Source organism: Lissotriton helveticus, chromosome 5_1 (assembly GCF_964261635.1).
Source record: "Lissotriton helveticus chromosome 5_1, aLisHel1.1, whole genome shotgun sequence".
Classification (NCBI taxonomy): domain Eukaryota; kingdom Metazoa; phylum Chordata; class Amphibia; order Caudata; family Salamandridae; genus Lissotriton; species Lissotriton helveticus.
The window spans coordinates 644,472,084-644,497,588 of record NC_136065.1 but is presented as its reverse complement, the minus strand read 5'-3'; the positions used below and the strand labels follow the sequence as shown (position 1 = coordinate 644,497,588).

The following is a 25,505-nucleotide window of genomic DNA, read 5'->3' as shown; positions in this document are numbered from 1 at the left end:
TGGAATTTTGCATAATAAGTAAAACACGAAAAACACTATATTACGTGTCATTACACTGGTGTAACAATCATTTTGCCGGGGTCTAGTCACCGTTTTGCTCCCCACACCATCCTGGTTACCAACAAATAAAGAGCAGCAGTGCAGTGGCATAGGAAGTCATCACTGAGGGGGGTGACAAAATGGCAAAAATAGGTTTTTTAAACACATATTTTTGCCATTTTGTCAAGCCATGGGTGACAAGTGTCATCACTGAGGGAGTGACAAAATGTCGAAAATATGTGTTTCAAACACATATTTTTGTCCATTTTGTCAAGCTGGGGGTGACAAGAAAGTTTCCGCACCGGGTGCCACCTGACCTTGCTACACCAATGAAGCAGTGTCTCATAGTTCAGAAGTGCACATAGGTATTTTCCTGCTCATTTCTTCTCTCACTTACGGCAATTTCTATAGCACATTTTCCATTCTCTAAAGATGACCGCACATTCCAACACAGTTTTATTTTCAAGAGAATTAATGCTACTGCCACTAAGAATATGTACGCTGGTAGCCAATGACCTGCTGTGCTCTCATTTAGAATTTTCCACTGCTGGAGCAGGAGCAACAGGGGCAGGTAGGGGCAGATTTATGATAACTGGCGCATCCCCAGGGATGCGCCAGTTATTTTGCGCCGCTGCTCCGCCACCCATGGTGCGCCGCATTTACAATGCGGCGCACCATGGGGCAAAAACGGCACAGATGCGTGACGCATCTGTGCTGTAAAGGTGGCGCATTGCTGGAGTTGCGCCACAAGCGCGACGCAGCTCCAGCAAGGCTCGGGGGTGCCCCATCTTTCCAATGCTGCGTCAAGACCTACGCCTGCTTCAAGCAGGCGCAGGGTTTTGACGCAGCATTGGCCTGAAAGTGACTGAGTGAAATCTTATAGATTTCACTCAGCCACTTTTGCGAGGCGCAGCTGGACCGGAACGCCCACACTGCGCCGGAACGCCCACAAGTGGCGCAGGGCTTTACAACGTGACGCATCTGCCTAGATGCGTCACGTTGTAAATGGGTCGTAGGGATGCGCCACGTTTACGCCGCAGTTGCGTGACGCAAACGTGGCGCATTCCCAACATAAATCTGCCCCTAAGTTTTCACTGTGCACATTGTAAGTGGTCGGAATGATGAGTTTGGTGATAAATACCGCATCCAGTAATTAAAGGTGCATTAAATATCTTTCAATTCGTTACATTTTGTTAGGTCAAACCTGCCAGCATTTAACAAGGGAAATGTGTATTTACTGTACTGTGAGGTTTTTGGTGTGGTAAGCACTAAAATCAGCAGGTTATTCCCCAGAACCTGTAATAGGTGCTATTTATTGCATCGCTTAATACCATACCCCAGAGTATGGTTGTATATCGGGATGCAATAAAAAGCTCCTGGGGCATCATTTATGAGGCCTTGCGTCAGTTTTGCGCTTCCTATGCGTCACTTTTTGTGATGCATCAGCGGCGTAAAACATGCCTCCTGTTGCCCACTATTTACAAAGTGACGCATCTAAGCAGATGCGTCACTTTGTAAACCCCTGCGCTACATTATACCTGTGTCAGGTATAATGTATGCAGAGGGGGCGTTCCTCCGCAAAAGCGTCGTAATAGAGACGCAGTGAAATCTATGAGATTTCACTGCGTCACTTTTAGGACGCTGTTGCGTCAAAATCTTGTGCCTGCCTCACAGCAGGCGTAAGACTGACGCAAGCCCTATCACATGGGGCTTTCCCCATGTGAAAGGACGCATTGCTGGAGTTGGGTCACTTTTGTGACACACCCCAGCAATGCGTGACTTTTGCGCTTACAGGTATGTCAGAAATACTGACATATCTGTAACTCCTTGCGACATGATGCGTCATACTGTAAATATGATGCATCAATCATGTCGCAAGGAGTGCGCAGTGAGAAGTGACGCATCGCTGCTTTCACGCAGCGATGCGTCATTTCTCGTAAATGAGGCCCCTGGATTCCAACACACTCGGAAACATGGCCATACTGTCAGTTCATCAATCTTCTTGGCTGTAGTCTGGTCAGTGAAAGCTCCACTTATTGAGAAACAGTTTTAAAGCATACTTAAAAGCATGTTTCAGATCTTGGTGAAATAAACTTCAAAGTCATGGCAAAGGAATTATCTTCAAAATATTTTCCTTGCTGTAAATGCTACTTGAGTTTAATTAAAACATTGACAGGGCCATTTAGAGTTTGAGAATGGTGCATCCACCATAAAATGATGAATGTGGTGTTCTGCAAAGGTGTGGCTCCCTTGCGCTCCAGTTGGATGAAGCAGAGGGTTTCTGATTTAGGAGGTTCACCTGGCTTGACCATTGGAATCGTCTAGCAACATGCTTTGTCCACCACAGGGTCATCAGGTCACAGTGATGGACACCCCATTTATTTAGTTTTCCATTTCTTCATCTGTCACATAAGACTGGCTAATCCTGGCCAGGGAAAGTGCACTAAGCAGGGTGAAAGTTTACTGTGGTCTGGGTAATTGTTACGGTGTTCTGCAATAACTCCCCCTGGAGGACAAGATATCTTAGCTGCAAAATCCTGCACCAGGAGAGCAGAGGTCTTGGCCTCCTCTTACTTGGAGGGATTTCGGGACACCTGTCAGGGTCTAAATCATGGGTACTCACAAACTTTCTCTCGGAGGCCAAATGTACAGTGTGGTTTGTGGCCGAGGGCCGCACCAGTGGGTGCAGGGTGAGTGGGGTAGGGGGCGGGCTAGAGCAAAAAAAAAACTGTGACCATGAGGTTGAACACAGGCCACTGAAGTGGCCGCCTCTGTCCACTGAGCCACCAGACTCGGCATACACATATCTTTCTCTATCTCTCTCTCTCTCTCTCTTTCTCTCTCTGTCTCCCTCCCTCTAAGGGTCTCCCTCTATCTCCATACCTCTCTCTCCCTCTGTCTCTCTCCCGCCCTCCCTCTCTCATTCCATCTCTCCCTCTCCCTCTGTCGGTCTCCATCTGTCTCTCTCCCTCCCTCTGTCTCTCTCCCTGTCTCCCTCTCTCTCTGTCTCCCTCTCTCTCCATCTCCCTCCCTCTGTCTCCCTCCCTCTGTCTGTCTCCCTCTGTCTGTCTCCCTCTGCCTGTCTCCCTCTGTCTGTCTGCGTCTGTCTGTCTCCCTCGTCTGTCTGTCTGTCTGTCTGGCTGCCTCATCTGTCTGCCTCCGTCTGTCTGCCTCCGTCTGTCTCCCTCTCGCTACCTCCATCTCCGTCTGTCTCCCTCTCTCTGTCTCCCTCTGCCTCCCTCAGCCTCCCCCTGCCTCCCTCCTTCTGTCTCCCTCCCTCTGTCTCCCTCTGTCTCCCTCTCTCTGTCTCCCTCGCTCTCTGTCTCCCTTCCTCTCCCTCTCTCTCCCTCTGTCTCCCTCTCTCTCCCTCCCTCCCTCTGTCTGTCTCCCTCTGTCTGTCTCCCTCTGTCTCCCTCTCTCTGTCACTCTCCCTCCCTCTCTCTCCCCCTGTCGGTCTCCCTCTGTCTCTCTCTCCCTCCCTCTCTCACCCTTCCTCTGTCTCCCTCTATCCCTGTCTCCAACCCTCTGTCTCCCTCCCTCTGTCTGTCTGTCTGTCTGTCTGCATCCGTCTGTCTGTCTCCCTCTGCCTATCTCCCTCTGTCTCCCTCTGTAGTGTAGTTCCTATATTCCCAATAGGCTCTGCGCATTGGAATAACACGAACGGTAGTTTAGACGTAGGACTGAGGTCATCTAGGCCTCTACTGAATATGTGAGACTTAATTATGAATGCCAGCTAGCTCAGAGGTCACTAGAAACTTTCTCGAATGAACAGGAAGGAGTTAACTTTCCTGATTTAGACAAGAAGAGATTAGTTTCTGACAACCGCATAAACATGACAAGTTTGCTCCCCCCAGAATAAGGAGTATATCTCCAGAGTCGTGTGAAAACAATAGACAGCTATTTCACTCAGTCAATCATGTATGCTTAGTTTCACCAGGAGTGCAGAGAAATAGAGAGAAGGGCATCTCCCTGTCTCCCTCTCTCTCTGTCTCCCTCTCTCTCCATCTCCCTCCCTCTGTCTGTCTCCCTCTGTCTGTCTCCCTCTGCCTGTCTCCCTCTGTCTGTCTGCGTCTGTCTGTCTCCCTCTGTCTGTCTGTCTGTCTGTCTGGCTGCCTCATCTGTCTGCCTCCGTCTGTCTGCCTCCGTCTGTCTCCCTCTCGCTACCTCTATCTCCCCCTTACTCCCTCTCTCTGTCTCCCTCTGCCTCCCTCAGCCTCCCTCTGCCTCCCTCCTTCTGTCTCCCTCCCTCTGTCTCCCTCTGTCTCCCTCTCTCTGTCTCCCTCGCTCTCTGTCTCCCTTCCTCTCCCTCTCTCTCCCTCTGTCTCCCTCTCTCTCCCTCCCTCCCTCTGTCTGTCTCCCTCTGTCTGTCTCCCTCTGTCTCCCTCTCTCTGTCACTCTCCCTCCCTCTCTCTCCCCCTGTCGGTCTCCCTCTGTCTCTCTCTCCCTCCCTCTCTCACCCTTCCTCTGTCTCCCTCTATCCCTGTCTCCAACCCTCTGTCTCCCTCCCTCTGTCTGTCTGTCTGTCTGTCTGTCTGTCTGCATCCGTCTGTCTGTCTCCCTCCCTCTGCCTATCTCCCTCTGTCTCCCTCTGTAGTGTAGTTCCTATATTCCCAATAGGCTCTGCGCATTGGAATAACACGAATGGTAGTTTAGACGTAGGACTGAGGTCATCTAGGTCTCTACTGAATATGTGAGACTTAATTATGAATGCCAGCTAGCTCAGAGGTCACTAGAAACTTTCTCGAATGAACAGGAAGGAGTTAACTTTCCTGATTTAGACAAGAAGAGATTAGTTTCTGACAACCGCATAAACATGACAACTTTGCTCCCCCCAGAATAAGGAGTATATCTCCAGAGTCGTGTGAAAACAATAGACAGCTATTTCACTCAGTCAATCGTGTATGCTTAGTTTCACCAGGAGTGCAGAGAAATAGAGAGACGGGCATTTTCAATAAAAGTTGTTATTTATTGAGCAGTCCTCTTTCTCATGCAAGAGAAGTGAATTGCCACAATTGCAATACTTATCATGAAGTAAAGTGCGTACAGTAAAAGGAGTATCATGAAATAATACTGTAAAAGCATTTATATGGTTTCTGAGCCATATGATACTTAAAATGGATAAAATATATACATACATAAAATCATTGACTAAACGTACTCAACTGGTGCTTCTAAGATGGTATACAACCTTTACCACGCATTTTTTACCACGCAATACCATTACCACGCATCTATTACAACGCGGGATCCATTACAACAAACTACCTTTACAACGCATGGCATTACATCACAGATGCTATTACAACGCATGCCATTACAACGTAAGTATAGGTAAGTTTATCTTTTTTAAGACGTTTATTTAATTTGGGTATTGGGGTACAGGGGTATTTTTAGGTTTCAGGGCTAGGTTTGGGTTTTGGGGTACAGGGGTATTTTTAGGTTTCAGGGCTAGGTTTGGGTTATGGGGTACAGGGGTATTTTTAAGTTTCAGGGTTAGGTTTGGGTTTTGGGGTACAGGGGTATTTTTAGGTTTCAGGGCTAGGTTTGGGTTTTGGGGTACAGGGGTATTTTTAGGTTTCAGGGCTAGGTTTGGGTTTTGGGGTACAGGGGTATTTTTAGGTTTCAGGGTTAGGTTTGGGTTTTGGGGTACAGGGGTATTTTTAGGTTTCAGGGCTAGGTTTGGGTTTTGGGGTACAGGGGTATTTTTAGGTTTCTGGGCTAGGTTTGGGTTTTGGGGTACAGGGATATTTTTAGGTTTCAGGGCTAGGTTTGGGTTTTGGGGTACAGGAGTATTTTTAGGTTTCAGGGCTAGGTTTGGGTTTTGGGGTACAGGGGTATTTTTAGGTTTCAGGATTAGGTTTGGGTTTTGGGGTACAGGGGTATTTTTAGGTTTCATGGCTAGGTTTGGGTTTTGGGGTACAGGGGTATTTTTAGGTTTCAGGGCTAGGTTTGGGTTATGGGGTACAGGGGTATGTTTAAGTTTCAGGGTTTTGTTTGGGTTTTGGGGTACAGGGGTATTTTTAGGTTTCAGGGCTAGGTTTGGGTTAAGGGGTACAGGGGTATTTTTAGGTTTCAGGGTTAGGTTTGGGTTTTGGGGTACAGGGGTAGCTTTAGTGATTAGGGATAGGTTTGGGGTACAGGGGTAAAGGGGTATTTTAATGGTTCAGTTTAAAAAAAAATACTTTTAATAAATTAAATTAATTTAATAATTATTATTTACAATTTTTAAAAAAATGATATACTTACCTATACTTACGTTGTAATTGCATGCGTTGTAATAGTATCTGCGATGTAAAAACATGCGTTGTAAAGGTAGTTCGTTGTAATGGATCCTGCGTTGTAAAAATTGCGTGGTAAAGTTTGGCGTTATAAAAGTTCGCGTTGTAACGTCATACATCCTTCTAAGATACGCCTACCCCGGTGTACCTAACCTAAGCCTAGTACTTGGGAAGGAGTAAGTGAGCTGCAGTTTAAGTTAAGTTAGTTTTTGCCAAGAATCTGAATCAAGAATTCTCTAAGGATCTAATCAGCTCCGCACCTTGGTTATAGAATGAAGGAGGTCTTGTATCTCTCTCTCAGGACTCGATCTCCCAGCAACCCGCAAGGGTGACTGGAAATACCGGAGGTGGATTTCTCGGCAGGAGAAAAGACAGCGTCTCTCTCAGTGCGTCAATGTGAGGGTCGGCTTCCTTCGGCACTCGCATCAGCTGGGCGTCGGGCAAGTAGATAGCCGCTCTGCTCCAAACCACCGTGTGTTTGCTTAAGGCAAACGTTGGTATATTTATACCTGGAAGGTGCCGAGTTTGACGTAAGGTTGGACATAAGACGTCACTAAGAACTTACAGTTCTTTCTGGACTCCAGGAGTTCTTGTACAAATCAAAACAAAAGCAGGGGGAATTCCCGGGCTGCTGGAGGCTTGGTTTGTTTAAAGAACGCGTTGTACTTTCTAGGAGTCTATGGGAGTAGCCTTGCCGTATTTGGACTGCATTGGCTATGACTAAATATGGATATGATTCGTATACCTTTATAAGGATATGATTTGTTATAACCACATAAGGGCATGAATCGGGAATATTTAAATAGGGTCCTAGATACATTCCCAACACCTCTCCCTCTGTCTTCCTCCCTCTGTCTCCCTCTCTCTCTGTCTCCCTTCCTATCCCCCTCTCTCTCCCTCTGTCTCCCTCCCTCCCTCTCACTCCCTCTATCTGTCTCCCTCTGTCTGTCTCCCTTTGTCTGTCTATCTCCCTCTGTCTCCCTCTCTCTGTCTCCCTCTCTCTCCCTCTGTCGGTCTCCCTTTGTCTCTCTCTCCCTCCCTCTCTCTCTCTCTCTCTCTCTCTCTCTCTCTCTCTCCGCCTGTAAGTCTCCTTCTCTCTCCCTCTCTCTCCCTCCCTCTCTCACTCTCCCTCTGTCTCCCTCTCTCCCTGTCTCCCTCTCTCTCTGTCTCCCTCTCTCTCTGTCTCCCTCTGTCTGTCTCCCTCTGTCTTTCGCCCTCTATCTCCCTCCCTCTGTCTGCCTGCCTCTGTTTGTCTGCATTTGTCTGTCTCCCTCTCCCTACCTCTGTCTCCCTCTGCCTCCCTCTCTTTATCTCCCTCTCTCTCTCTCTGTCTCCCTCTCTCTCTCTGTCTCCCTCTCTCTCTGTCTCCCTCCCTCTCCCTCCCTCTCTCTCCCTCTGTCTGTCTCCCTCTGTCTGTCTCCCTCCCTCTGTCTTTCTCCCTGTCTGTCTCCCTCTGCCTGTCTGTCTCCCTCTGCCTGTCTGTCTCCCTCTGTCTGTCTGCTTCTGTTTGTCTCCTCTCCCACCCTCTGTATCCCCTGACTCCCTCCCTCTGTCTCCCCCTCTCTGCCTCCCTCCCTCTGTCTCCCTCTCTCTCCCTCTGTCCCCCTCTGTCTCCCTCTCTCTGTCTCTCGCTATCTCTGTCTTCCTCCCTCTGTCACCCTGTCTTCCTCTGTCTCCCTGCCTCTCCCTCTCTCTGTCTTTCTCTCTGCCTCTCTGTCTGTCTCAGTCTCTGCCTCTATCTGTCTGTCCCTGTCTCTGCCTCTATCTGTCTGTTTGTTCCTGTCTCTGTCGGCCCCTGTCTCCCTCCCTCTGTCTCCCTCTCCATCTCTCTGTCTCTGTCTGTCTCTGCCTCTATCTGTCTGCCCGCCCCGTCTCTGTCTCTGTCTGTCTCTGTCTCTATCTCTGTCTGTCTCCCTCCCTGTCTCTCTCTCTCTCCCTCTCTCTCTCTGTCTCCCTCCCTTTCTCTATCTCTCTCTCCCTCCCTCTCTCTATTACTCTCTCTGTCTCCCTCTGTCTCCCTCTGTTTCACTCACTCTGCCTGTCTCCCTCTCTCTTTCTCTGTCTCCCTCTCTGTCTCCCTCCCTCTCCCTCCCTCCCTCTCCCTCCCTCCCTCTGTCTGTCTCCCTCCCTCTGTCTCCCTCCCTCTGTTTTCCTCTGTCTCCCTCCCTGTCTCTCTCTCTCTCTGTCTCCCTCTCTCTGTCTCCCTCTCCCTTCCTCTGTCTTTCTCCTCTGTCTCCCTCTGTCTGTCTGCCTCTGTCTGTCTCCCGCTCCCGCCTTCTGTCTCCCCTGACTCCCTCCCTCTGTCTCCCTCTGCCTCCCACCCTCTGTCTCCCTCTCTTTCCCTCTGTCTCCCACCCTCTGTCCCCCTCTCTCTCCCTTCGTCTCCCTCTCTCTGTCTCCCTGTCACCCTGTCTCCCTCTGTCTCCCTGCCTCTCCCTCCCTCCCTCTCTCTCCCTCTGTCTTTCTCTCTGCCTCTCTGTCTGTCTCAGTCTCTACCTCTATCTGTCTGTCCCTGTCTCTGCCTCTATCTTTCTGTCTGTCCCTGTCTCTGTCTGCCCCTGTCTCCCTCCCTCTGTCTCCCTCTCCATCTCTCTGGCTCTGTCTGTCTCTGCCTCTATCCGTCTGCCCCGTCTCTGTCTCTGTCTCTGTCTGTCTCTGTCTCTATCTCTGTCTGTCTCCCTCCCTGTCTCTCTCTCTCTCTGTCTCCCTCCCTTTCTCTCTCTCTCTCCCTCTCTCTATTACTCTCTCTGTCTCCCTCTGTTTCACTCACTCTGCCTGGCTCCCTCTCTCTCTCTCTGTCTCCCTCTCTGTCTCCCTCCCTCTCCCTCCCTCCCTCCCTATCCCTCCCTCTGTCTTTCTCCCTCTGTCTGTCTCCCTCCCTCTCCCTCCCTCCCTCTCTCTCTCCCTCCCTCTCTCCCTCTGTTGGTCTCCCTCTCTCTCCCTCTGTCTCTCTCCCGCCCTCTCTCTCCCTCTCTCTCTCTCTCTCTCTCTTCCTCTGTCGGTCTCCCTCTGTCGGTCTCCCTCTATCTCCCTCCTTCTCTCCCCCCCTCTCTCTCCCTCTCTCTCCCTCCCTCTCCCTCCCTCTCTCTCCCTCTGTCTCCCTCCCTGTCTCCCTGTCTCCCTCTCTCACTGTCTCCCTCTCTCTCGGTTTCCCTCTCTCTCTGTCTCCCTCTCTCTCTGTCTCCCTCTGTCTGTGTCCCGCTCTCTGTGTGCCTGTGTCTGTCTGCCTCCGTCTGTCTCCCTCTCCCTACCTCTGTCTCCCCCCTGACTCCCTCCCTCTGTCTCCCTCTCTCTCTGTCTCCCTCTCTCTCCATCTGTCTCCCTCTGTCTCCCTCTCTCTCTGTCTCTCTCCCTCTGTCTCCCACCCTCTGTCCCCCTCTCTCTCCCTCTGTCTCCCTCTCTCTGTCTCCCTCTCTCTCTGTCTCCCTCCCTCTCCCTCCCTCTGTCACCCTGTCTCCCTCTGTCTCCCTGCCTCTCCCTCCCTCCCTCTCTCTCCCTCTGTCTTTCTCTCTGCCTCTCTGTCTGTCTCAGTCTCTACCTCTATCTGTCTGTCCCTGTCTCTGCCTCTATCTTTCTGTCTGTCCCTGTCTCTGTTTGCCCCTGTCTCCCTCCCTCTGTCTCCCTCTCCGTCTCTCTGGCTCTGTCTGTCTCTGCCCCTATATGTCTGCACCGTCCCTGTCTCTGTCTCTGTCTGTCTCTGTCTCTATCTCTGTCTGTCTCCCTCTCTTTCTCTCACTCTGTCTCCCTCCCTTTCTCTCTCTCTCTCTCTCCCTCTCTCTATTACTCTCTCTGTCTCCCTCTGTTTCACTCACTCTGCCTGGCTCCCTCTCTCTCTCTCTGTCTCCCTCTCTGTCTCCCTCCCTCTCCCTCCCTCCCTCCCTCCCTCTCCCTCTCTCTGTCTTTCTCCCTCTGTCTGTCTCCCTCCCTCTCCCTCCCTCCCTCTCTCTCTCCCTCCCTCTCTCCCTCTGTTGGTCTCCCTCTATCTCCCTCTGTCTCTCTCCCTCCCTCTCTCTCCCTCACTCTCTCTCTCTCCCTCTGTCGGTCTCCCTCTATCTCCCTCCTTCTCTCCCCCCTCTCTCTCCCTCTCTCTCCCTCTCTCTCCCTCCCTCTCCCTCTCTCTCTCTCCCTCTGTCTCCCTCCCTGTCTCCCTCTCTCACTGTCTCCCTCTCTCTCTGTTTCCCACTCTCTCTGTCTCCCTCTCTCTCTGTCTCCCTCTGTCTGTGTCCCGCTCTCTGTCTGCCTCTGTCTGTCTGCCTCCCTCTGTCTCCCTCTCTCTCTGTCTCCCTCTCTTTCCCTCTGTCTCCCTCGCTCTCTGTCTCCCTCCGTCTGTCTCCCTCCCACTGTCTCCCTCCCTCTGTCACCCTCTACTTGTTAATGAGGCTTTGTTGCGAATCTCCCGGCCCCCATAGACCAGAGTGTCTCGGAGTCCGCGCTGCTGCGGCGGTGTTTGCTGACACTCTTTAATTCTTTTTTTTAAGCACAGGTACAATGTCTGCAAGGTCCGCGGGCCTCCAACGGAAGGCTTGCTGGGCTGCTGGCGGCCCGCTGGCGGTTCTATGAGTACCAGTGGTCTAAATGAAGCCCTAAGTTTGCCTAGAAATTCAAGAATAGAGACATATTTAAATGTTCTGTTTATCTTTTCAACTTGAATTTCAAGCATCTTTAATTTCATGTTCCAAGGCCCGCACATTTGGATTTATTTCTTAGGAGTCATTCAGATCTAAAGCTGTGATTTATTATCACGTATTTTATTTCCTTTAAAGCCCATCATTGTGAAAGTTGTGTAAGAAGTCCTTTAGCAATGTGATTAATAAGTGTTTTTACTTATAACAAAAGATTTTGTTAAGTCCATAGGGGGCAACTCCATCTTTTTAGTCCATGTTGGTCTACATTCTTCCTCAACTTAGACAATGTACACTGCAAATGTGCTACTTTTGGAATTCACAAACATTGGGAGTACTAGCTTTAGAAAACTGCACCAGTCTAGAGTTTCAGGACATACTCCTGGCAATCAAGTTTGAAGTTTATTTTGTTAAACTGTTTAGTCTTTGAAAACCATTACACTAAAATACGTTCATAAAAAACTTTTAAACACTTATTTTACATACATTTGAGTATAAAAATATAAATGTAGAGAAAATTCAAAACAGAATCTTATTAAAATACATAGGGCCAGATGTAGGACGGCTATTACCGGTCGGTAACGGCCGAAATTAACGAATTTCAGCCGTTACCGACTGGTAATAGGCTTTTGTTATGTAGGGGGCCAATTTACCGATTCGGTAAATACCGAATCGGTATTTACTGATTCGGTATTTACCGAATCATCATTTACCGATTCGGTATTTACCGAATCGGTAAATGACATGTAGGAAGCACTTTGAAAATTGCTTCTGTGCTTTAAGGATTCGTTATTTACCACCAACTATTAGTTGGTGGTAAATAACGAATACCTCTGTAAATGCAAATCTGTGCATTTACATCAGTGCCATGTGGCAGACACACATGCCCTTAGGGCATGCACGTGTGCCACATGTGCACACAAGCACTATTCAGGGCTGCAACAGGGTGTCAATGTGACACCCTGCCACCCTTGACTCTTTCCCTATTTTACTGAATCTGTATTTGACATTCATTCCTATGGGCCTACAGGTCCATAGGAATGAATGGCAATTACCGAATCGGTAAATACCGATTCGGTAAATACCGAATCTTAACGATTCGGTAATTTTTTCAGAATTTTTAGCTACATAGCATTTACCGATTCAAAAATACCGAATCGGTAAAATTTGGTATTTTCGAATCGGTAAATACTATTTACCTACATCTAGCCCATAGTCTTGTCTCCCCTGAGACAGAGCATTATCAAACGATGTCTTTACAAAACTCAGGTTTAGTTTCTTTGCAGTCGGAATTTGTGTATAGGAAATGTCGAGTGGCTTCTATACTCCTTCAAAGTTCTTTGTTTTCCTTATTGGTGTAAATACGTCGGACTAATAACACCATTGTTAGCTCAATTGTAACATGTTGAAGCATTGGGTCATGTTGTTTTTCTTTTTAATGTGTGTATTGGCGGTGCCCGTAAAGTTACTTGGCGATAAACATTTTAGTTTGGAGGTAGCATCAGGCTATTACTAATACTACTGGCAATCAAGCACCCAAAAGGTGATGGGATGAATACTTGCAAATATTCTAACTAGAGGCATTCACTCAGGGTAGCATTCTAACCTATTTTTCGCCCACTGTAAACTGAGGCTTCCCTAATGCAAAGCAGTGCTGACCCTGCCTGTCGTTGAAACAGTCCATCCCAAAATTCGATTGTCTCACCCCTTCACCCAGCAGTCCAATGCTTTTTAAGTTTGGATATTTGAGATTCACACACCCTGAATCTCACTGACTAAGCTACTTCCCTGCCTTACAACACACATTATAAGCCCACATAGGTGTTGAGATAACCACATAGAAATTAACATGAGAATTTAGAAAGTAGATATAACCAACAACACACTCACAGACAAATAGTCATTCAGAGTGAAGCCAGTGCTTGTGCAAGCTTCACTATTAGCACGGAAGTATGTCATTACATCGCATACTAATACCACGCTTGCCATTACAACGTGGGTATTACTACGCAATGTCAATGACAACAACATGCCATTACACCGCAAACTTTTACGAGTATGCCTTTACCACGCATGCCTTTACAACGCAAAGGCATGCGTGGTAAAGCTATACTTGTGGTTAAAGTTTGCAAGGTAAGTGACAACCCTACCCCTACACAACCCTCCCCGACCCCCAGTCCTCTCCCTACAGTAACACTACACTACCATGCACAACCCCCCCGACACTACCATAAAACACTACACTACAACACTACCCTAAACCCTAAAACACTACACTACACAAATACTACAACACTACCCTAAACCCTAAAACACTAAACTACACAAACACTACAACACTACCCTAAAACACAACACTACACAAACACTACAACACTACCCTAATTCCTAAAACACTACACAAACACTACAGCACTACTCTAAACCCGAATGCACTACACTACTCAAACACTACAACACTACCCTAAACCCTAAAACACTTCACTATAACACTACCCTAAACCACTACACTACACAAACACTAAAACACTACCCTAAAACACTACACTACACAAACACTACAACACTACCCTAAACCCTAAAACACTACACTACACAAACACTACAACACTACCCTAAACCCTAATGCACTACACTACACAAACACCACAACACTCCTAAACCCTAATGCACTACACTACTGAAACACTACAACACCACCAAATACCCTAAAACACTACACTACACAAACACTACAACACTACAACTACAACACTACCCTAAAACATTACGCTATACAAACACTACAACACTACTCTAATCCCTAAACCCTAAACCACTACACTATACAAACACTACTACACTACCCATAACCACTACACACACTACTCCCACCCCACCCATACACTACCCTAAACCCTAAAACACTAAACTACACAAACAGTACAACACTACCCTAAACCCTAAAACACTAAACTACTACACTACCCTAAATCCTAAAACACTACACTATACAAACACAACACTACACTACTTCCACCACTACACTACCCTAAACCCCAAAACACTACGACACTACAACACTACCCTAAACCACTACCCACACTATTCCCACCCCTACACTACCCTAAACCCTAAAACACTATGACACTGCAACACTACCCACACTACTCCCACCCCTACACTACCCCTAACCCTAAAACACTACGACCCTAACCTAAACCACTACCCACACTATTCCCACCCCAAGCACAATCTGCCTTACCTCTTTCCTCGTGGTTCCAGCGTTGCCGTCTCTGCTCCCAGGTCCTGCTTCCTGCTTCATGGCGGTGCACGTCGTTGTGAGGAAACAGCCTCAGTTTCCTCACAATGGCATGGATAGCCATTACATCGCATGCATTGTAAAAGCGCATGCAATGTAATGGTATGCGTAGTTTTCAATAAACGTTGTAACATCGCATGCGATGTAATAGCAACGCGTAGTAAAAGTTGCGTTGTGATGGCTGTTCCCCTGTTGGCACACATAATCATCTGCAGCATCCATGCAAAGATTATTGTCAACATGAGCGAAGCCCATACACAGCAAGGACTGGGTTCTCAATACTCATGTAGATAATTGTGAATGTTAAAGATACATGCATAAAAAGAAGTGCATGAATACAAAGTGGTGTTCTTCAGTGTTAGCACTCACTTCCTGTTAACCGCATGAGTTTTACCACTCATAAAACAGACAGTGCCACTAAAGTAGTTCAAATTAAATTACTTTATCAAGCTAAAAACTAAAAACCTGACTGCTGTTAGAAAAAACTAACAAATAACATCCTAGTTGGACAATCAGAAGACACAATTCACTTAGATTGGGGAAAATTAACTCTTGAAAGGAACATCTATTCTCAGGTAGTACGCGGTGGACTGGACCAATGTAGACTTGAGAAGCCCAATGCCATCACCATGCTCTAAAATTAGATGTGCACCACTGAAGGTTCACACCCCACCAGAATGTAATTGGTCACACAATGACCGTGAGGGAAATTGGCAAAAATCACCATCATCTCCTACGCGGAAGACACCCAGTTCATCCTCTTCCTCTCAATAAAACACCAAGACCAACTTCATCTCATGCATTTCTAAAGTCAGCAGCTGGATGTAGAACAACTGTCTCAACACAGAAAAACAGATGTGGTACCCTTCAGCAAGAACACTTCCCTATGGAACACTACCTGGTAGCCTCCCGGTCCTCAGACCAACACTCTGCCCAACCAATCAAGCCAAGAACCTGAGCATATGGTGGACAACCAACTTATGATGACCAGCCAAGTCATTGTATATGCCTCATCTTGTTTCTACACCATAAAGATCCACTGAAAATATCTTCAAATGGCTCCCAATGAAAAGAGACAAAAATGCGACCCTGGACTACAGCAATGCACTTTATGTCTGCATCACTGCCCAACTGACCGGGAGACTTCAGGTCATACAAAACGCAGGAGCCAGCCTCCCACCTCAGACTCCCACCGCACATTCACATCACCCTCGTCTCAAAGAGCTCCACTGGCTCCTTGTTCACAAATGTGCACTCTTCAAGCTCCTCACCAACACATACAGAACCTAGCACAAATTATGCACTGCTTACCTTAACAGCCACATCAACTTCCACACCCCTACCAGAAATCTACGATTGCCAACATCATGGTCACTCACAACCCTGTGTCCAGAGATCTAGACTGAATGTGGCTCCTTCTCGTACCTCACGCCCAAGGCCTGGAATGACCTCCCCCTGCATACGGAGCCACTTGCTCAATCCCTTCCAGGTGAGATGTGCGTAGTAGTCCTAACATAACATAACATAACATAACATAACATAACATAACATAACAAGATCATCTCTTACTTATCATTAACCAGGAAAACATGCAACCATTTTTGTTTACAAAAGTCTACATTTAAACAAACTTTTGTCAATGGCTAATGTGTGCAAAAAAATAAAAATGCAAGTGGTCAAAGTTGTTGCTTAATTGAGGTCAAGGGGTTCCTGAGTGATTTCAAATGTGTTCTTTAATTTTTAAATTAGAATATTGAATGTTGTGCTGCTTGTTCACAAAACAAAATAACCCCTTACATATTTGACAAAAAAGGGATCCAAACAATATCAACATGCTCTGGGCAGTTAAACTGCATAAAATCTAGGATAGTAAATCCGGAAAGCCAATAGTCTTTGAAAATGGAGTGATGTTCAACGTGACCTGCCTAATAGCAAGTGAAGCAAGTCCTCTTTCCACAAGGGGAGGTTCGCAAGTGTTCTGTCCCTGAAAAATAGGGGCAATTTGTCTACTGTAGAGCACATAACCCAAGACCAATTGGTAAAAATGTTAGAGGTTTAAAAGCTGCCTTCTCTCTCTTTAAATCTGCTGCCAGTGTTTTTGTTTCTCTGTGTTCCATTGCTTGCCTTGCATTATGCACCCTGATTCACTCACTGAACACTTGTTAACTGATCAGTCCCTGTATGTGGAGTTTGGCTGAACCTTCTGCTTCAGTTCTTAGTTGGTTGAACCCAGAGTTGGTGGTGTGGGATAACATGGGACAGAATGCTGGTCAGTGGCAGAGCAAACATTTGAGCTACAAGGACATTAGGGGAGGAAGTTGTAAGTGTGCTGGGGGCTGCAAGTGTACCATCCCTTCGAAAGCCTCGCCTTTTAATATGTGTGGCTGTTGTAGCGGCCCACTAGATAAGAAAATCATAATTACCCACTGGGGTTAATATGCCAAAATACCAGGGGTTGCAGTAGAGACACTGCATGCAGTTTGCCCTTACTGACATCACAGAAAGGGAACTCATATTACTGTTGGTCCTGGATGTTCCTGGGAAGTGATGCCACATGAATTAACCCTGATTACATCAAAATAATAGACATTTCTGAAGTTCCATAATAACTGTGTGATTCATATAAAAACACAAAACAAATGTTTATTTTCGATACCAGCTATTGTAATGTGCTGACATTATCTTTGAAAGTGGTACAGATAATGCAATACTTACCCTAAATTTTAGTGAGAGAGCAAAGTAAATGAGCCAACCTCTTCTAGGAGGAGGTTCAGCAGGGTTCACCCACAAAACATTTTTTTTTACAAAAAATGGGGTGAAATAGTGCATTTTTAAAAGACCAACTGTCACATCAATTTCCTAAAAAGCCATGGGCTCTGAAAGGGCACTTATTAAATATTCTAGTCCTTTCATGGTGTGCCAAGCCAATGAAACCTGGTGCGCAACATGATTTGACCTCATGTATTTCAAAATGTGGTATATCAGAAATGAACTCCATTGTGTCAGGACCAGTATTTTGTCATGGTTGCTCTCCTGCTTTATTCCATAGTTGTCCTCTCCTATGCCAAGAATTATCTTAAATGTGCTAATGATGGAATTTTGCCATGTGTGCCTCTATACCAAGAATTTCCTCAAGTATGTTAGCAATAGCATTTTTCCACTGGTGTCTCATAGGCCAAGAATTACCTCTATTATGACAGTGTCACAATTCTTCCATGGGCGCCCCTATTCCAATAATTATCTCCTTTATGGCAGCACTGGTCTTTTACCATGGCTACTCCTCATGGCAGATATTACTTCTAGAATGCAAGTGCCAGTATTTTGGCCCAAGTATCTGTTAAGAATTGCCTCCAGTTAGCTAGCATCCTCTATATGCCAAGGATTAAAGGACCAAACGGAGACTCGTAAGCAACGCTCCATACTGTCACTCCACTCACTTACATTCACTTAATCATACTCATTTTCACTCAATCACATAAACATTTTCACTCACTTGCACTCACTCTTTCATTCTCATGAACGCTATTGCACTCACTTCTGCTCTCACTTACTCATTTACACTCACTCATTCTTACTCTCACGCATACTTTCTCAGTCCTACTCTCACTCACCCATTCTCAATTAGTTTTACTCACTTTGAGTCACTCATTCCCCCTCCCAGTTACACTCACTCACTGTCACTCACTATCACGGATTTTATCTCACACTTTTGAATACTTCCGTACACCCATTCTTATTCATTTTTGATTGCCCACTCTTACTCACTAGCAATCACTCTTAATCTTACACATACATACACTGTTTCTCTCACAAGCACACTCTCACCCACAAGCACACACACAACATCCATTTAAAGGCATTTTTTAACTTATTTTAGGGGTAAATGAAGGTCCCATTCGAGCTTCAAATACTCCATTTTAACACTAATAGTAAACAATATGCTATTATTCACTACTAGTATTATAAAAATGGGCAGAAAACAAGTGAAATGAAGCCCCATCACTCACAAGGGGTGAGCCATCTCTATGTTCTTGGCACCGAAGTTACAATTTCTGAGGTCAGGAGTAACACACGCTGTACAAAGGGTTTTAACCGCTTGCGTGTGGCAGGAATTCCAGCCCTGTGCTGGACATTCCAATCGCGGGCGTGGTCGTGACGTACCAATGCGTCATCAGCACAGCCTAACCTTGACTCATGACGGAATGGTTCTGTCACGAGCATGGAAGGGGTTAAAGGGGCAAGGTAGGGGTCTTAGCTTTGACTCTCTGGGGGGCCCTACATGGCATCCTTGCATTTGCCACCTGAATTCCCAGGCTGGAAAGCCTTCACCTTCATTCAAAATTAATTAGACTGGTGAGTAGTTTTTTCTCCTTTTTGAGTGCCCCTCAGTCAAAAAAGTATTCGGGCCCTCTTAAGGTGACAAGTGACACCTTTCAGGTACACAATTCTGTGCAGGGTGGCACTGTGTCTACAGGGACGATTTGCTGTTTTCTTAGCTAATCTGCAAAGGAACTGTGATATATGACAAACGTTGATTAGGAGATGTTGAGTAATTACATCTTTATTCATCTTGCCTCTTAACAGTGAATACAGTAACACTTGAGATATTTTCCTTCTTTAATCCTCAATCCATGGTTCTCTTTCATAGAGAGATAATAGGTGCTGTCTGTTCTATAGTGTTCGTAGCACACAGTGAAGTATTCCTTATGGCAGGTTTAGTGGCGCTTTATTTGTTACTCTTCCAGAAGAGAGATTTATTAAATCCCTTGCTAGCCTGCTAATCCCTGGAAGGAAGAAGAGGGTTCCTATGTAGGAGAACTGCCAGGGCCTGCTGCTCTTCTTGCTTTTTCATAAGTATCATAAATTATAATGTGGGCCACCCTTCCTTTCTCCATACCCTGTTTGTCTGGAAGAAAGAAGATGGAGTTTCTGTCAGATAACTGACATGGGGCCATATGTATCATAGTTCCGTTTTGCGAATTCCAAATAGCGAATTTTAAGGAATCGCTATTTGGAATTCGCAAAACGGTATGTATGTACAAAATCGCTTTTTAATAGCGATTCCTTACCATTCCTAATTTGCGATTAGCAAATTGCTAATCGCAAATTACCCATTTATTTCTATGGGCCAGGAGGCCCATAGGAATGAAGGGGCAATTTGCGATTAGCAATTTGCTAATCGCAAATTAGGAATTCTTTCAAGGGTGCAGGGGTGTCTCAGGAACACCCTGCTGCACCCCTGAAAAAGACATTTGGGGGCATATGGCGCACATACATGCCCTAAGGGCATGTATGGGCGTCATATGGCACCTTTGTTTTTTTGGAAAAAAGCTTTTTGAAAAGAATTCGCAATTTACCACCAACTAGAAGTTGGTGGTAATTTGCGAATCCTTAATGGCATTTTTTGAATATTTTTTGTTTGATACATTGCATTTAAGGAATCGCAAAATTTGCGATTCCTTAAGTGCAATCGCAAAATAAGGAATAGCAAATTTTGCTATTCCTTATTTTGCATCAAACATGTTTGATACATACCATTTAGCTAATTAGCATTCGAATGCTAATTAGCTTGATACATATGGCCCTTGGTCTTTTTATTCTCCTCCCTGTTTCCTTACCTGCTCTGGCTTTATCTACCCTTGCTCTAACCTTCCCCTTCCCTTTCTATATTCCTTTAGGATTTTGCAATAGAAGAGGAGGGGTTGGCGTATCCCAAGGACATGGGATATGTTAGACCTCGAATGGGTTGGTTGAGAGGCCATGCATACTCTAAAAACCAGAAGTCCCTCCTTGTAGGATCAGTGACTCAATATGGCATCCAGTATGCCAGTTAGCTTTATCCTTGAATGTAAAGGTTTTCATGACCTGACATGGACACATCCCTAGATGGTTGTGTGATGGTTGTGTGATGGAACAACGCATGCCTCCACAATGGTTGCCTGAACCAGGGCGTCTTAACCACTCATATCTTTACCACCCTTGCATTTACCACGCAATTTCATTGTAAAGACAATATTGGTAAAAGGGCATGTGTGATGAAGATCTCACTCCTGCCCCTCTGCCCTGAGCCCTAATATTCTACCCTCCTGTGGTCTGTCCTACACAGCCCAGCCCTATAAAATTCCCCAACCCCCTATCCTGAACCTTAATACTCGACCCCCAGCCCCTAAAAACTACTTTGACCACTCGCGCTCTCCCTGAGCACTAAATCCAGGCCCCACCCCTAAATAAAAACTGACACTCACTTTTCCCCTGCCCCAGTCCAACTGCTCCCTTGACCTGAAAGCAGCCCCTTTTCTGTCCCCTGTCCTGACCCCTAAAACTCAGACCCTAAATACTACTTCGACCCCAGTCCCCCTCCCTGAGGCCTAAAACCAGCCCCACCCCCTAAAATCTACCCCCACCTACCCCCTGCCCCAGTCAAACTGCCCCCTTAGCCGGTAAACTACCCCCCCAGCCCTGAAAGCTACCCCAACCCCCATCTCCCAAAACTACCCCAACCCAAACAAACTACCCCCCACCCCATCCCCTGTCTGAGCCCTAAAACCCCCGACCCACTCAAAGCCATGGAAACTAGCCCAACCCCTTCAAACTACCCCCAACTCCCCCAAAGCCCCACTTACCTCACCGCTTTGTCCCAATCTTTACTCTTCCTGCTCTTCCGCCAAGCTGCAGCCAGCAACTAGAACGCGCATATGCATTACATATGCGCGGTTAAGGCAAGCATGGTTACCCTTGTGATGTCGGAACACACGTGGCTGAGGCCGCAATATTCCGACTGTTTCCCCCGCTAGATAGGGTCCATGTCCAACATGTAACTGTCATCATACCTGCATTGGGAGCCACCTGGGACCACAGCATCAGTTTAGGTGGGTCTCCATGGTTTGGCTCTCTTAAAGTGAGAGGGTAATATTCCTTTGGGTGGAGCCAAAGTTCACCCTTGAGGCCAAAGCACACTCTTTGTATAAGTTAAAGATTTGTTAGCACTCCATTGGCAGACAAAAGCGCTGTGAGCCAGACCTAATACCTGCCAAGGCCACTAAAGAGCAAGCAGTCCTCACACTCGAGCCACTCCTGTTTTCTGAAAGCTGTGATTCAAGTAAAAAATGCTGTACATTGAAAGGTCAGCTCATTTTACCTTCTTCAAACCCTGTTGTTTAGACATTATTTTTCCAACATCCGGTTTGGTGCCACCGCTGTACAATTTAGATGACTCTTCTGAAGTAAAATAATTGGTATTGATGTGGAAATGTTGAAACGCACTTCGTATTAACTTGGGTACATTAAAGGCGCCTGTGATGCAGTTTGTTCCAATGTGTCTGACGTATTTGCCCACTAGTTTGTTATGTTACCTTAGGTACACGCTGAGAATAGTTTCACTCATGCTGTTTGTTATTTAATCCCGTGCACAGGGTTGCCAAGGAGACTGCGAGCCACTAACCTGCTGTGGAAAGGAAGCACAGGGGAGGCTATTTCACTTCTCAAAGATGATGTGCTTGTCGCAGACCCAGGCACCAGGTTTGTGGCTGAACTGTGGCCCTTAATTCATGATCAAACATGGTGAAGCATTATTTGAAGTCTGCATGTCAGCGTTTCTATATGTCTCTAGCTGCGGTGCAACACCGATCTTTTCTGTGTTGGTGTGGTACCACAGAATTCAGCTCTGAAGAGTTGAAGCAAAGAGGCATTGAATTGGAGGGATTTGGTGGCAGTCACAAAATATAAAAGTATTTTTTTTTATAGTTTTGAAAACTTCGTATTATGCCATAAAGTAAGTTGTGGGTGTGTGCGAAATTGTGATTTTTTTGCAACATTTGTTAACTTTTGTGGAAAAACTGCAAAGGGTGCAACGTTTTTTTTGCTTTGAATCTTGGGGTCTCATTCGAAGTTCACAAAAAAATGGTGTAAAATGCTTAAAACCCTATATTTGGGAAGTAGTTCGGCTTATGCTTAAGTAATAAAAGAAATTGTCGACTAGATACTCATCACCAAAACTCCCTCCTTCCAGGTGCGCATTGTAATTGTAATGTTGAGCAAGGGATACAAACAATGTTGCCAGAAACTGTCTTTTGAGGTCACTAACCTTTTTGTAGGCTTTACGCTCCCTGACCTGGAAATCAACTCCTAGTACTTTGATGGCTGGGATAGCATGTTTCAGATCTTGTCCTGGAAGGTGTTGTCCTCCATGACTGTAGCCTACGTTGACCCTCTATGTTCTCTGTGTGATACGTTTCCCCTCTTGAGTGGTGTCATAACCAGAAACTTGACATGTTGCTGCTCTGCCCATACTTTGCACATTTTCCAAACTAACAGCATCACCAATTGTGAGATTGGATTCCTGCTGTGATATTTTGTTTTCAGACCCTCTTTTTTTGTTCAAATTTGTACTTACCCAATATATTAGCTTTAGTCAATTTCAATTTCCATATGAGTTTGTATGCATCCATTTCTAACAATAATGGCATTACTCCTAGTCCTACTCCCTCGCCTTCCTTCAGTACGAATGAGGCCCCGCCTCCCAGCCAGACCCACCCCAGCATAACAACTCTGCCCGCCCCCACCTCCACCTGTACATCAACAAGCCGAGCTAGCACTCAGTTGAAGTGCACCGGGAGGGAGGGAGGGTCCTCGAAGGAAGGCGAGGGAGTAGGACTAGGAATAATGCCATTATCGTTAGAAATGGATGCATTACCTCCCGTCCCTCCCTCGCCTTCCTTCAGTACGAATGAGGACATAGCAAGCAGAAGAAAACAGAGACGGACAACTGAGTGACAAAGAACACAAAACAGTGCCCCCAAACACAGCATATCAACATCCCAGGCCCCGCAAAGAGGACAAGACCCCGAGGCCCGAACCCCCAAAGGTAGGAACCACCCCCATAAGAGGAAGAGCCACCAAGACTGTGGACCGAAACCCACAACCAGAGTCGGACCACAGCGAATAGACAAAGAGACCCCCACCCGGAAGGACTCCACAACCAGCAGGCCCCACAGCAAAAGACGCTGGACAGCCAAACTGAGCAAACGAGACTCCACAGTCAAGAAAGGAGCAGGACAGAACACAGGCAGAACCAACCCGTGACAGAGCCAAAATGCCGAGCCACCGGAAGGGACAAAGGACGGAACTGGACCCAAAAGCAAAAGAGCTGACCAGCCCAGACAGAAAGGAAACAACCAAGACAGGGCCCAGAACACCCCTAAGCGCCACACAGGGGCGATGGCAACCACAAAAAAAAAGCCCAAAGGCAAAAGCCGCAACCCAAGACACCCAAGGGGCCCAAAGGGAGGACCGGACAGGACAAGCAACACCAGCAGCAAAGACCCCGAAGGGAAGGGCCTGACAGGTCGGGGAACAAACACACCAGACCCGGAAAAAAGAACCAGGCAACAGACCCCAGGCAACACGCAAGGAAGCCAGGAGCACCAAGAAGCCGGAAAGCTGCCCACTGCACCCGCAGAGGGGCCACTGACAACCCCAGCATGACCCCAACCGGAGGGAACCTCCACACCAAAAGGAGGCCAGCACCATGGGAACAACACTCAGAGCAGAATAGCAGGACAAAAAAAGGCCAGCAAACACCAAGCACAGGACAGCCAAGAGGAGGACCGAGGGGAAGCCCGCAAGCCACCGCCAACCGAACAGGAACCCCCAACACAGCCAAGTCCAGCTGCACAACCGCCAGTCAGCAGGCGCAAACCCCGCACAGAACCCAGGGGAAGGACACGAAACTCCAAAGGGAATGGAGCCACCAGAAGGAACCACCATACGAGCGACACACAACCCAGACAGGAGAGGAAAACAAGGCGCCCAAGGCCAATGGGGGGCAACCAACAACCCCCGAGCACAGACCCACAGAGCCCGCACCAGAAAGGCCCGAGCATCGTAACAGGCAGGGCAGGGGAAAGCACACAGAAGAGCCAGAGGCCTAGGTGAGGGCCAGACGCCCCCCACCCCCCCAAAGACCTGGGACCCCAGTCCAGAGACCAGAACCGGGCCACATAGGCCGACCCCAGTGCCACAAACAGGACCACCACAAGGAGGTCCCAAAGACCCACCAACAGGCCAGACACAGGGAAGGAGAGAGAAAACCCAGGAGGAAGGAAGGACCCAGCATAACAGAACTGCCAGCACACAGGTCACCCACAGAGGCAGAGAGCCGACAGCCCCAGCACCCAGACCAGAGTCCACAGAAACAGGACGCAGGCAACCAAGAAACAAGGACCAGAACCTGGACCCACCCCGGTTGTGGCAAAGGACAACGCCACCGGAGTTTCAGACGGAGCCAACACCCACAGACCCGCAGAGAGCCCCGAAAGGGCACCGGGCAAGCCCAAAACGCCGCAACAGCCACCAGCAAGCGGACCCCCGGGAGAGCAGCAGGAACCAGAGCAGGAACCCGAAGCCAGCCAAGCCCGAACAGGCCGGCAACCGAAGCCACCACAAGTGGAGCCGGAGGAGCCAGCGAACACCGAGCCAGAAGGCAACAGCGGCCGAGCCACCAGGAGAGCCCCCCCGTGGACCGACCGACAAGGGCAGCAGGGACAACATACCCCGGAGACCAACCCAACAGGAGCCAGAGGGACAGGCTGAGAAGAAGAAAACAAGCCCAGGGAAAACCGTAGAAGCCAGGCGCCCCAGCACAAGCAGCCACAGGACATGCCGGAGGAGCCCCCGGGGCCACAAGGCCCGAACCCATGAACGAAGAGAGACCAGGCACCCGCCGGACAAGGGAACGGGGCTGAGCACAGACTGAAGGAGAGCCACAAGAGCGTCCGGACATGTGGGAAGACCCAGGGCGAAGGCCCGAGGCCGAAGTGGAAGGTCGCAACACAGAAACGAGCATATCCCACATAGAACCGCAGGAAACGCAGAAAAGAAGCAGTGACTGGGAAGTGGAGAGAAGCAACCCCAAAACACAGGGCATGCCAAAAACCACCAGGTAGGGCCCGCGGAAAGGCAGCCCGAAGGGCCAACACATGGAAGGGCACGGGCAGAATCCAGGAGCAGACCCCCAGGAGAACCAGGACAGGCACAAAGCCGCTGGACACCCCAGCCCCAGCAACAAAAAGGAGCGGGCCCCAGACCCAAGCCCCACCGACAGGAACCCAGCAGACGGAACACATGGCAAGCAAACAGGACACCCAGTCCAGCAGAGCCACCCAGCAGGAACCGGAGACAGGCACTGGAGACAGCCAAACCCTCTCCAAACCGGTGGAACCCGGACCAAGCCGACTCAGCACCCAAGAACATACAGCAGTGACAGGA

General features: G+C 47.7%; 1 protein-coding gene across 1 annotated transcript in view; it reads left to right on the top strand.

Moving 5' to 3' along the window:
- The window catches only part of LACTBL1 (lactamase beta like 1), a 602,504-nt gene that overhangs the window by 554,180 nt on the left and 22,819 nt on the right, over positions 1–25,505 (top strand). Inside the window, exon 6 of the mRNA XM_078643034.1 lies at positions 21,653–21,758. Coding sequence (XP_078499160.1) covers positions 21,653–21,758 — 106 coding nt within the window. The remainder of the gene's footprint in view (positions 1–21,652; positions 21,759–25,505) is intronic.